Source organism: Papaver somniferum, unplaced genomic scaffold (genome assembly GCF_003573695.1).
Source record: "Papaver somniferum cultivar HN1 unplaced genomic scaffold, ASM357369v1 unplaced-scaffold_16, whole genome shotgun sequence".
NCBI lineage: Eukaryota > Viridiplantae > Streptophyta > Magnoliopsida > Ranunculales > Papaveraceae > Papaver > Papaver somniferum.
In genome coordinates, this window is record NW_020625486.1 from 3218410 (window position 1) to 3231344 (window position 12935).

A 12935-nucleotide genomic window follows, 5' to 3' on the forward strand; every position below is an offset into this window, starting at 1 on the left:
GTTCAGGTTCTATAAAAGGGTCTAAACATATTTCTTTAGGCTGCAACTCCTCAAAAGTGAGATTCGAATTATTAGGCCATAGAGTCTGTAAAAACTCAAATAAAAATTTAGAAGCACATAATAATAACCTAAATAATTGAGGATCCTCTAAGTCAATCAGGTTTCACTTAAAAAATTGACTACAGTGAGGGTAGTAGTCTTTTGTAAGAAAATGTGTTGATTCTAATTTCCTAAAGCATTTAGGTTTAGTCTCACAACTAAATATTCGACACATTTGAAAATCAAGATCGATGAACTTTTGACAAACAAAATTTAAGCCTATTATGTCATTTATTGATGGAAGATAGGTTAAAATCTTTTGTTTTACGAGGATTATGTCTATTATATGTCATTGTGCAAATAGTGATGGAAAATAGAATGAATCCTTGTATATTCCACAATATTGATCTTTCCTGATCCATATTTTATGTATATACTATGCGTCTCCATAAGTATTCTTGTGTGAGCATTTCCAACTAGACTAATCATAGATTCGTTTGTGGTTATTTTGGTTGTGTATTCCGATTAAATTAATCATGGGTTCTCTTGTGGTTAGTTTAATTGAGATTTTTGGATACAAAATCATTTTGTGGTTTTTGGTGTCCAAGAAAATCCTTCTTTTCTTGTAAAAGTTAGGTCACTCTTGTTGTTCTTTCGGGAATGACATCAAATGGGGGAGAGTTCTTTTGAACTTGCGCTTAATTTCCATATCTTTGTGGGGAGTGTGGTTGTGGAATATTTGAGAAGTTATCTTGTATCTTTATAAACTCCATGATGAATGCATTTAGCTTCGGATTTATGATTGCATCTAAACAAAGTTGATATGTGCTTTTTTTTGGTCTTGAAGTGTCTCCATGAAAATTTCATTAGGATCCCATTTTCGTACCTTTGCCAATTTTATTGACAAAAAGGGGGAGAATTAATATGTAGTTCACACTACAAATACATATGATTTTCGGATCATTATGTAAGGAAGAGTGTTTTTCGTGTTGAGACGAAGTATTGACTAAGGGGGAGTTATACATATCACCATAGTATTGTTGTCGAATTTGTGATATAAGAACTTTGATGTTGTGTAATAATATTATGACACTGTATAATAATTATCGAGACCTTTTGTTTTCTCATTGTTATGGCTACGGAACTTCAACAACTATGATGCTGAACTGAACATCTATGGAATCATGGGAGCACTTGGAAAAGACGAAGTTTTCGAGTAATGTTGAAGCACCAAGGAGATCAAGCATGTGGACGAGAAGCTACAAAGTTTTATCTATTTTGTAATCCATATGTATTGATAGTTTTGTCACTAAAATTCACAAAGGGGGAGATTGTTAGAGCATTGCTTGGTCGAACTCGCATGCGTTGCTATCTCAAGCATGTTTGTCAATATTAGTGATCAAAACTATATGTCTTAATTTCTAGTTTACTTATGACTTAGTCTCGATCTAGGATAGTTAAGTGTAGTTGAGCTCCAGACTCCATGGCGATCATCTTACGAAGACGAAGAACTACTCGAGGAACCAGTGAAACTTCATCCGACTAAAAAGGTATGTGGAGACTTGAACTCATCTATCACTTAAAATTTTACTCTATCTCCTACTCTTGAGGCAATAGTCGTATAAGTATGATAGTTTTCATACATACACATTTGCTATTTCGAGCCGAGTTTACTCGCCTATCTTTTTCTCGAAATATGTGTTGGTAAGCTTTTGCTTTAACCATTTTCATCTTTACCCGTGACGAAAGTCATGATGAAGTTTCAATCTTGAAAATATCTTTGATGACGATAGTCGTGAATAATGATTGTTATAACATTATAGAAGAATGTTTCAATGATTGAAGGTTCTTAAGTAACCTGAATGGCCCCCCATTGGAGTTGTGTGAAATTCTTAAGTAATTTGTAGCACCAAGAAGAAGAAGAAACAACCACAATCCTTTGCTTATATCGCATAATGTCATCAATGTAAGTAAAGTTGCACTTGAAACCAGGATTACTACGTAAACTAGCAATTAATGACCCATAGGCATGATCCTGATGACATTGTTTGACAATATCATGCACCCAAGAGAAAATATGGGTGGAGATTGAATGAATTTGAGGATTGGAGAGACGAGATAAAGCATCAGCAGCTACGTTCTCTTTGCCATGACGAAAAACAATCTCATAGTCATACCCCAACAACTTAGATAGCCATTTTTGTTGTTCCATAGATGATAATTTTTGATCCAAAAAATACTTCAAGCTTTTATGATCGGTATAGATCTTAAAATGTCTTCCCAATAAATAAGGACGCCATTTTTGAACAGCAGATACGACTGCAAACATCTCTTTGTCATATACTGAAAGATTCAAATTCTTACCAGATAGCGGTTTGTTGTAGTAAGCAAGAGGTATGCCAGACTGCATTAACACAGCACCCAAACCACCACCCGAAGCATCACATTCAAGATAAAATTCCTTACTAAAATCTGGTAATGCTAATACAGGAGTTGTAGTAAGAGCATGCTGCAACAATTTGAATGAAGAAGTAGCATCATCATTCCAAACAAAAGCATCCTTTTTAATAGTTGAGTCAAAGGCTTACTGATAGTGCCAAAATCCTTGAAAAACTTGCGATAATAACCAGCAAGACCAAGAAATGCTCGAAGCTCTTTAACTGTGCTAGGAATAGGCCAAGAAAGAATACTCTTGATTTTATCATCTTCAACTGCGACTCCATTAGATGAGATAACATGACCGAGATAGCCCACAGAGGGCTGAGCAAATGTGCATTTAGACTCTTTCACGAACAATTTTTTGGAACGTAAAATATCAAACACAGTAGACAGATGCTGAAGATGCTCAGAAAAACTCTTACTATATATCAATATGTCATCAAAAAAAATGAGCACAAACCTGCATAAATGAGGTCTGAATATATCGTTCATCAAACTTTGAAATGTAGCTGGAGCATTCGAAACTCCAAAAGGCATGACCAAAAACTCATAATGGCCATCGTGCGTCCTAAAAGCTGTCTTAGCAATATCTGGCTCGAAGAGACGAATCTGATAATAACCAGATATTAAATCTAGCTTGGTAAAGAAGCACGCACCATGTAACTCATCCAAGATTTCATCGACCAAAGGAATAGGAAATCTATCCTTGATAGTAAGTTTATTTAATGCCCTATAGTCCACACACATCCTCCAAGTACCATTCTTTTTACGCACCATTAAAATCGGAGACGAAAAGGGACTGGAACTGGTACGTATTAATCCAGCTTCCTTCAACTCAATAACTATTTTTTCAATCTCAGCCTTCTGAAAATGAGGGTACCTATAAGGTCGAATATTAACTGGAGAAAAATCAGGTGGTAGTTCGGCAGTTAAATCTCTTATAGATGCATTAAATTCAGATAATTGAAACAGAATTCCAAAGTGCTCCTTGTTCAATAAATGTTGCATGGGAGAACTATCCATCATCATTACAGATGAGGCGTCATTTCCCACCAAAAGAATGTCAGCATCTTGAATGTTGAACTTCATAGTTAAAGCTGTAAAATCCCAAGAGATTTCTCCTAACGTACGTAACAATTGAACACCCAACACGGCATCACACCCACTGATAGGTAATAGATGAAAATCAGAAGTAAAACTATAGCCATGTAACTGAATTGGAATATTAAAACAAGAGCCTTGAGTACTTATCTGACCACCATCACCAATTGTTACTCGTAAGTCAGCATCTGTTGAGCAAATAGAATAACCACACTGTTTGGAAACCTTTGGGTGAAGAAAATTGTGGGTAGAACCCGAGTCGATAAGAACTGTTAAAGCTTGACCTTTAGTAAAACCAGAAATACGCATTGTCCTAGGAAAAGGAGTACCCAAGAGAGAATGTAAGGTTATCTTGGCCTCAGACTCAATTGGTTCAACATTATTGTCGGCATGGTTAGTGTCCACAGGTTGCTCAAAAACATCCTCAACTTCAGCATCTATTTCAGCAACATCTAAGATAGTCAATCTGGGACTGGCACAAACATGAGTTGGTGTAAAGAGTTCATCACAATTAAAGCAGAGACCTTGGGCACGTCTTTGTTTCTGTTCTTCCAAGGAAAGTCGTCTAGCTCCTGGTGGTATAGATGACTTAATATATGGAGTAGGTTGTACCGTAGCAGCATGCCTAAATGGAGGAGGACGATAAGGTTGTCTTGTGACAGCCTTAGTAACAGCTGCATAGGCCTCTTCTTGATGAAGTGCTTTGGTAAACGTCTCAAGTAATGTTTGTGGTGCCAATAACTTAACCGTAGTACCAATATGAGGTTTTAAAGAACGAACGAAGCAACTTATCAAATAATCCTCTGGAAAATCAACAAAGTTTAAGAGATGCTCAAATTCAGATATATGTTCACGTACGGTACCTTTCTGATTAATGGTGCTGATAGCCAAGCGAGCATCAACAAATTTCTGCGGAGCAAATCTTTCACGAACCAGAGTACAAAACTGTTCCCACGTATTGACTTCAGTTTTGGTTCTTCGCCATCTAAACCATTGATTGGCCTCGCCTTTAAGATGGGCAGCGGCAACAATAATTTTAAGAGCATCAGATGTATTGTACACACTAATATATTGGTCTGCATTGAAAATCCAGCCATCAAGGTCTTCACCAGAAAAGTTTGGAAATTTGATATTAGGGTGCAGCTGTTGTGGTTGACCATGGTTAGGGTGAATTGGTGGTGGAGGTGGCGGAGGTGGTGGAGGAGGTTGTGCAACACCAACAGGCTGTTGTCTCTGAGGTAAAAACTCCCTAAGCACAGTATGTAAAGAATTTTCCATCGTGTTATTGAGTGTTGTAGAAAGCTCTGTGACAAGAGCAGTACGTTCTTGTGCACGTACCAACAATTTTTCTGCCTTCTTCTTAGTCTGAACTTCCTCATTATGTACATGAAGGTTGGTAATAGTTTCAGACAAATCGTTGAGATTCTCTGCAATCCCTGCGATCGCTTCATGCACGTTCTTCAAGTTATCAGTGTAAGACATTGTAATCAGAAAACAAGAACCCTAAAAAAAATTGATCGATTTTGAGATTTGAGCTAAACCTGCTCTGATCCAGGTGCTAGGGTTCTAGACCTTTAACAATGGAGAGATGGTTAAACACAAGAAATAGCTGGATAAACCCTTTGAATTAGGGTCAGCCACCAGCTCTGAGAAGAAAATTAAATAAACTAAACTTTTGTTATATTGATTGATTGTGCTAAGCAAACAGCGACCAGGCTATTTATAGCTTCCAAGCTTGAATAACAAGAAAAGAACTCGAGTTTTAAGATTGTCTAAACTAGGAAGGAATTAATCTAATTACGAAAGCTACGACACTAATTATAGCAAATAACTAACTGTGTGGTGTTGGCATCATAACAGATTTCTTCTCCTTCGCGTTCTTGGTTAATCAAAGAGATAACTGCATGCTTAACTTGAACTTTAATCTCCGCCCCAACGATTCTATGGAAGCAGCCAAACCCAACATCTTTGAACATTGGAAGGTTTTCCCGCGCAATATATATAGCTGGGATTGATAAATTTGAAAGGTTGAGAAAGCTTATATGGTTCGCCGGATTCTGATAAAGAAACTAAACCTCTCAAGCATGCTCATACATGTGGTCTATGGAAAAAATTCAAATCACCGGCTACCGTTTAAAGGCAACTCCCTTATCAAAGTTGAGATGGTAACTCGGTGCTTTTCCTGAGAACATTGGGTCTCAGATTGCCTCAACTAAGAAATGGACTATTTGCAAATGTACAGCAACTGTTAATGCAGATGGCTCTTAGAACTTGGGTCTGACAGAAGACTTTCTCAGGACTCAGATTAAAATAGAACAAGTTTGCTTAAACTACACTGTCGAGATGTCTTTTAGTGGAAAGGATGAAGACACTTATCACATGGAACATAGATCAGGGTTACTCACTGTCAAATCTTGTCATTCAGCAATCCAGAAGAAAAAAAACGGGCACAAAGATTAATTTTAGTGTTTGGTCTAGCCACAGCCTCACAAGATAGAGTTATTTCTATGGCTAGGGTACTACAAATTATTAGTGATTAGTCACCATGGATACCATCTACAAGAGAGGGAAGCTGTTGATAAATGGGTTTTTCTTTGTTGCTCTGTAGGTAAGTCGGCTACTCATCTCCTCTTTCACTGCATAGTGCAAACTCTCTGCTCAGGTTTGGGACTACTTCATAAGCAATGGTGGTCTCCAATGGTTCCTTCCTAACTGCACAGATTCCATAATCTACAGTGGGTGAGTCAGTGCACCTCTGGCCCCCTTATCACTACTGATATATGTTGGTCTATTTGGGAATGCAGAAAGGAAATTGTTTTAGAAGACCCTACACGCTATAGTTGAGGTCGACAAAGTAAACAAGTCAAAATCCATGTCTTTTGTTTGGCTAGATATAATGAAGCTCTTAAAGGTTCTAGTTGAGATTCTGTGTTAGCTAGATAGCACAGCTTTTAATTAATGCTGCAAATTTCCTAAGAATTAATCCTATTGAGATACTGTGCTCTGCTCTAGAACTTCCGTATACAGATGCATAAAACAACAATGTTTTCATTGCATAGCTCCAAGTTAACTTCTTCTGGAACAATGGGAATAAGGTCACGATGCCTACTCTTAATGTATGAAAGAACGCCCAAGAGTATATCTGATACAATTAAGTTTGGAGTACACAATTTTCAACTGTTTTACACTCAAATACTATTAAACATATGATTGCTAAGCTTAGCTAGTGCAAGTGTTGGTTCAAAAATTTGGGGCCTTAGACACCAGAGAGTGCAAGACAGTGCCTTGCAACTTCATAGATCCACAGCTACCAAATGTCTGCCCGAGTTAATTTATACAACTAACCTACGCTCTGTCAACAACTGTAATTAACCTATCAGTGAAACTGAAAAGGCAAAAATGCATAAGAATAACTATTTACTGCCTGCCATGGGGGGAAGTAGCTACTCAAGCAGACTAAACCCCTGCATTCTAACAAATTATGACAAATTAACAAGTCAAGGAAAATCAGTAAATACCTAATATTGCATGGTCCTCAAGCAAGTCTCCAAGTTTCTTTCTACTTTTTCAAAATGCCAGCAAGCCAGAAGAATTGCAAGCCCACACACTTACAACAGAAAACTGACAAGTTAACAATTACAGCTTACATGTGAATGAATTGTGAATCAAATCTTTAAAGAAAACACTGAAACTTTACACTTTCGATTAAATTTGTGCCTTAACAACTTCAATTAGATTTTGCAAGAAAATGTATGTACCTCTTATAAACACCTTCGCAGCAGGATCCTCATCCATAATGCATCCCCATCTCATAGAACCCTCTACACAGCATCGAGAAGAAACAAAAGCCAAGAAAATTGCATACTCAATGCTGCAGATTATCTAAAGTTTGGCATAAGAATAAGCTAAGGCCATATGGTACGACAACCCGAACTAATTGACACATTTCATTTTACTTAAAATGTGGATGTCTAAGCTGAAATAACCCCACCAACAAAGTCTGTAATACTTTTTGTTTTCATTTATTTGTGTCTATTTTGATGAAACAGTGAAAGAAATAAAAATGCAGTACATGTAATTCAGATTCAGATAAATTAACAATTCCAGATTTCAAAATGGGTTTCAATTGATTCATTTCCAAAATTTAAGACATTTGATTCCACAAACAAGATGTTGGATTTGAAATTGATTACATTACTCCGAAGATTGATAAAACTACTAATTACATATGTGAAATCATAATTCCCAAATCGAAACCACTAAGACAAAACCTAAATAGCAGAAACAGAAATTAAGAACTAGTAAACTTAGTAACAGCTTTGGTACCCTCAGAAACAGCATGCTTAGCCAATTCACCAGGAAGAACAAGACGAACAGCAGTTTGAATCTCTCGAGAAGTAATGGTTGGCTTCTTGTTGTACCTTGCTAATCTGGACGATTCAGCAGCGAGTTTCTCGAAGATATCATTAATGAAACTGTTCATGATACCCATAGCTTTACTTGAAATACCAATATCAGGATGAACTTGCTTTAGAACTTTGAAGATGTAGATCTTGTAAGTCTCAACTGATTTCTTTGATTTCTTCTTCTTCTTATCTGTTGATGAAGCATCTTTGCTTGGTAATTTCTTCTCGGCTCTGGGTTTCTTTGCTGCTGGTGTTTTCTCAGCTTTCTTTTCTTCAGCGGGTTTCTTTTCTGCTGGTTTTTTCTCTGCCGGTTTCTTCTCTGCTACTTTCGGCGCCATTTGATCGGAAAGTTGAAGGGAAAATGAAATGTTTTTTGGAGAAAGAAAAGAGAATAAAGATATTGTTTGGTGAGAGATTGAAACAAGAGAGTGGGGGTCTTTATATAGGGGCGCTGGTAGAGTATGATTGGTGCGATTTGTTTCATACGGATCGACTGTATTCACCGTTGATTATAGTGAAGGTACTTTGTTTCATACGGATCGACACTATTCACCGTTGATTATAGAGAAGGTACTTTGTTTCATACGGATCGACACTATACTACTCTGATTGGTGCGGTTTGTTTCATAAGGATCGACGGCGTCCACCCTCGATTGTTGTGAAGGTAACGAAAGGCTATGATATTTCATCATAACTAAGAAGAAGGTTTAGTTTGAGGCGATATAAAATCTAGGAATTACTAGGTAGTCCTGTTTTCACCATCTGGTTAGTGGCTAGTCCAGCCAGCATTCAAAAACTTTTAATGGCTAGTCCAAAAACATGTTGTTGGATCAGACTTTTTATTCTCTCGTCCATAAAACTGCAGTACACGTGCGAGCGAGCTGAAACTCTTCTAAATTTAACCTTCTATAACTGATATAACTAGCCAGAAAATCAGTCGAGCTCTGATTTTTTGCTCTTTTTTTTCTTCATCTTATATCTGAGTTTCTCTCTGTCTCTGTTGCTGCTGGTTTTTATCGTCTTTGTTACTCCCGCTGTGAATTGTTAGGTTTATTTCAGATAACAACAAGGTACCTTTACTATTATCACCTTCTCTGCTCTGAATTGTTAGGTTTGATTTTGTAGTTTTTCAAATCATGATGATCAGATTCTTATCTATTATGTATTTATGTTCAATTTCATTGTTGATTAGTCACTATTCGTTTTTACTACGATGTACATTGTTCAATTCTGTGCTCGTTATTTTTTTAAGTAATTTTGGTGTTTATTTTGATCATCGTTTTTTGATTTTCTTGAGACACATGATCATATCAGAGATTAGTTATAAGGAAATACTATTTATAAGTAAATCTTTTGTTTGATTTCTTTTGAATCTGAGTGTTGTAATGGAGTTACGTTTGTTCATTAGACAAATCATGTAACATACGTTCATTACATATCAATATGTACCGCATATATTCATTCAAAAATGTAGTTCTTATTTTTGTTTTTGATATGATCATATATAGCACATACTCATTCAATATAGACGTGACACATCAATATGTATTATGTATGAACTGCATCAAAAGATATACAATGTATTACTTATCCCACGATACATATTAATACGAACTGTGTATAGCATGCTCTCTTTCTTGATGTGATCTTGTAGTACGTGTCAATACATGTCAATATGTATAGCACATATCGATTCTTATAGACACAGTACATTATATGTATATCTTATGAACTGCATAATAGACGTCTATATTCATTCAATAAAGACGTGACATGTCAATATGTATTATACATATCAATGTATTTCTTATGTGCTAATGCGTTTTACACGTGAACATGTCTATCGTTGGTCATGATTCAGACATTTCTTGCTACTCTAATGTATACCACAAGGAATATCACTTTGGATATTTGGTTACATCATCTTCGACTTTGGAGGATTTGAAATTTTCCATCTGTAATGTATGGAGCTGGTTAAATCCATCTACTATTGTCGTTAACTATGTACAGAATGAAGTGATACTTCCTATTCGTGCCGGCATATCGCTCTAGAGCCTCGCTGCATTACATTGTGCAAAGAAATCGACTTTATTTGAATTACAGGTGGATGTTATTTCAGCTGGCGGATCTAGTTCTTCTAGGTATAAGGATGTTGACAACAATGCAGACTTAGTTGTGAGTGCTAAGAACAGTTATTTGAAAGATGGTAAAGAGGTTCTGAAAAAGCGGGGGTCTAACAAAACCATCCAATGTTTCGCTTAGCAATCTGTATGGACAAACTCGAATATACTTTTAAGAGAATCAACAAGACTCAATCAATTAAAAGTATATCAACGAGTTTATATCTCTCTCTTGATTTGATTTCCTCAAACAGAAACTGCGAGTACTAATCAAATACAAGGAATAACTTGGATGGTACCAAAGACCAGTATCCAAGTGCCAATCAATATCAATCAACAACCGTTAGGTCGGATTCTCCGATTGATTGATCTAACGCACAACATGTGTTATTTCAATTATAAAGATAAAACAATATAATGCGGAAATTGAAATAACACAGACACCAGAAATTTTGTTAACGAGGAAACCGCAAATTCAGAAAAACCCCGGGACCTAGTCCAGATTGAACACACACTGTATTAAGCCGCTACGGACACTAGCCTACTCCAAGCTAACTTCGGACTGGACTGTAGTTGAACCCCAATCAGTCTCCCACTGATCCAAGGTACAGTTGTACTCCCTACGCCTCTGATACCAGCAGGATACTGCGCACTTTATTCCCTTAGCTGATCTCACCCACAACTAAGAGTTGCTACGACCCAAAATCGCATGCTTTAACAATAGACAAATTTGTCTCACACAGACAAGTCTATCAAAGGATCAATTTGTCTCCCACAGAAAAACCCTAAAGTTTTTGTTCCGTCTTTTGATAATAATCAAGGTGAACAGGAACCAATTGATAATCCGGTCTTATATTCCCGAAGAACAGCCTAGATTAATCAATCACCTCACAACAATCTTAATCGTATGGTAGCGAAACAAGATGTTGTGGAATCATAAACAATGAGACAAAGATGTTTGTGATTACTTTTATTATCTTGCCTATCGGAGATATCAAATCTCAAGCCAATCAATCTGATTGTACTCGTACGATAGAAGATGCAAGATCAAATCACACAATTATGATAAAAATAGTATCGGTTTGGCTTCATGTTGTAGTAATTCGATTGCGGTAAATAAGGATTCGATGCTCGGACTTGAAAAGATTTTTAAAGCAAAAATATATACAAAATTGTCACAGGATCAAGAGACACTAGGACTCAGGATTCCACCATAATCATTCATATAATTAATATATTTATTTCCAAAACAATTATAGCTCACATAAAAATAGGGACTCTAATTCTTGCCAAGGTAGATTTTTAGAAGATTAACTGTAAATCGAAAGCATGGCATATCAAAAGTACTAAGACCAAGCATAAACCATCAAAAGAAATGACAATCAATTAAGAAAAAAATCATAAAACATTTAATAAAAATGCAAGAAGTCATAAAAGAATTAAATATAATTTTTATATGTGTAAAATATGGCTTCCTCCATCATCCCAGTATTGGGGTTTAGCTATTCATATCAATCACACACTCAAAATATTAATTCAAAGTTCAAAGTGTGATTAAAAGAGTCAAAAGTTATAAAATAGTGGTTCTGAGACTCACAAAACACGTCCAACAGAAACGATAGAAAATAACTGCATCTAACTGCGACACTTCGCTGATGCTGTTGACGCTGCTGAAAATAAGTCTGCCCTGGAGAGTCTGTTCTTCGTGTTCTTGAAGCTTTTTAATGGCAGCAGCAGCAGCAGGTGAACATTGCTGTTTTTCCTTCTTCTTCGCTCCTCCTGGCTCTGGCTCGACCCCCAAACTCTTCATCCCCCTTCTCTGACATAAAACCAACTATTTATAGGCTTTAAATCCCCTTGAAACTCGATCAAACCCCTTGGAAATCTCCATTATTCTTTACGGGTTGTTTGAAGAATAATCTTCTTCTTGTGCGTTACAGGCTGTTTCTAGCTATTCTCTCGTCTCAAATATCTTCTAGGACTTTTACCCAACTGTTTTGATGTATATCCCACGCAAGATATCCCATAAATCTCTCAAACTAATCTCAAACCCTAAACAGAAACCGTGTGCACTGTCTTGACTTTGTGTGGATTTTCTGACTTATCCAGCCCAATTAGATGGGTCTAATCGCTTCTAACAGGTCCCCTATGTCTTGTAGAGTCCGTGGGTACCAAATTTGCCCATTTAATCGCCTCCTAGGTCTCTCAAATATATAACCTTCTTAAGATATATAACCTTCTTAAGTTCGCACACTAGGTTCGCGGACTTAAGCATGTTGTTGGACCAGACTTTTTATTCTCTCGTCCATAAAACTGCAGTACACGTGCGAGCGAGCTGAAACTCTTCCAAATTTAACCTTCTATAACTGATATAACTAGCCAGAAAATCAGTCGAGTTCTGATTCTTTGCTCTTTTTTTTCTTCATCTTATATCTGAATTTCTCTCTGTCTCTGTTGCTTATGTGAAAGTTGGGGGAGGGATCAACATAAAGTATCACCATGCATATCAAGGACTTGAGTTGTCACATCAATATATTTTTCGTGATATTGTGAAGTCGTACACTGATCTTGTATGGTGGGTGAATGCGGTTAGGGAAACCAATCCAGGGTCATATATTGATTTCGACTACAATGGTGCCACTAAGAGTTTCAATAGACTTTTTATTTGCTTTGGAGCTTGTAAATAGGGCTATATATTGTGTCGTCCGATGATATTCTGTGATGCCACATTTCTTACGGGGCCTTTTAAAGGAACTCTCATGGTGGTAACATGTTTGAACGACAATCAAGGTAACTGGTTTTTTTGATCCTACATATTGGTATGTAGTTT

The 12935-nt window shown here is 36.7% G+C and overlaps 1 protein-coding gene across 1 annotated transcript; it reads right to left on the bottom strand.

The window, feature by feature from the left end:
• Positions 1–7687: 7687 nt before the first annotated feature.
• Positions 7688–8392, bottom strand: LOC113337431 (histone H2B.3-like). Its single transcript, XM_026583105.1, has one exon. It carries the CDS (start codon positions 8321–8323, stop codon positions 7871–7873), a length of 453 nt encoding a protein of 150 aa, XP_026438890.1. The 5' UTR covers positions 8324–8392; the 3' UTR covers positions 7688–7870.
• Positions 8393–12935: the final 4543 nt, after the last annotated feature.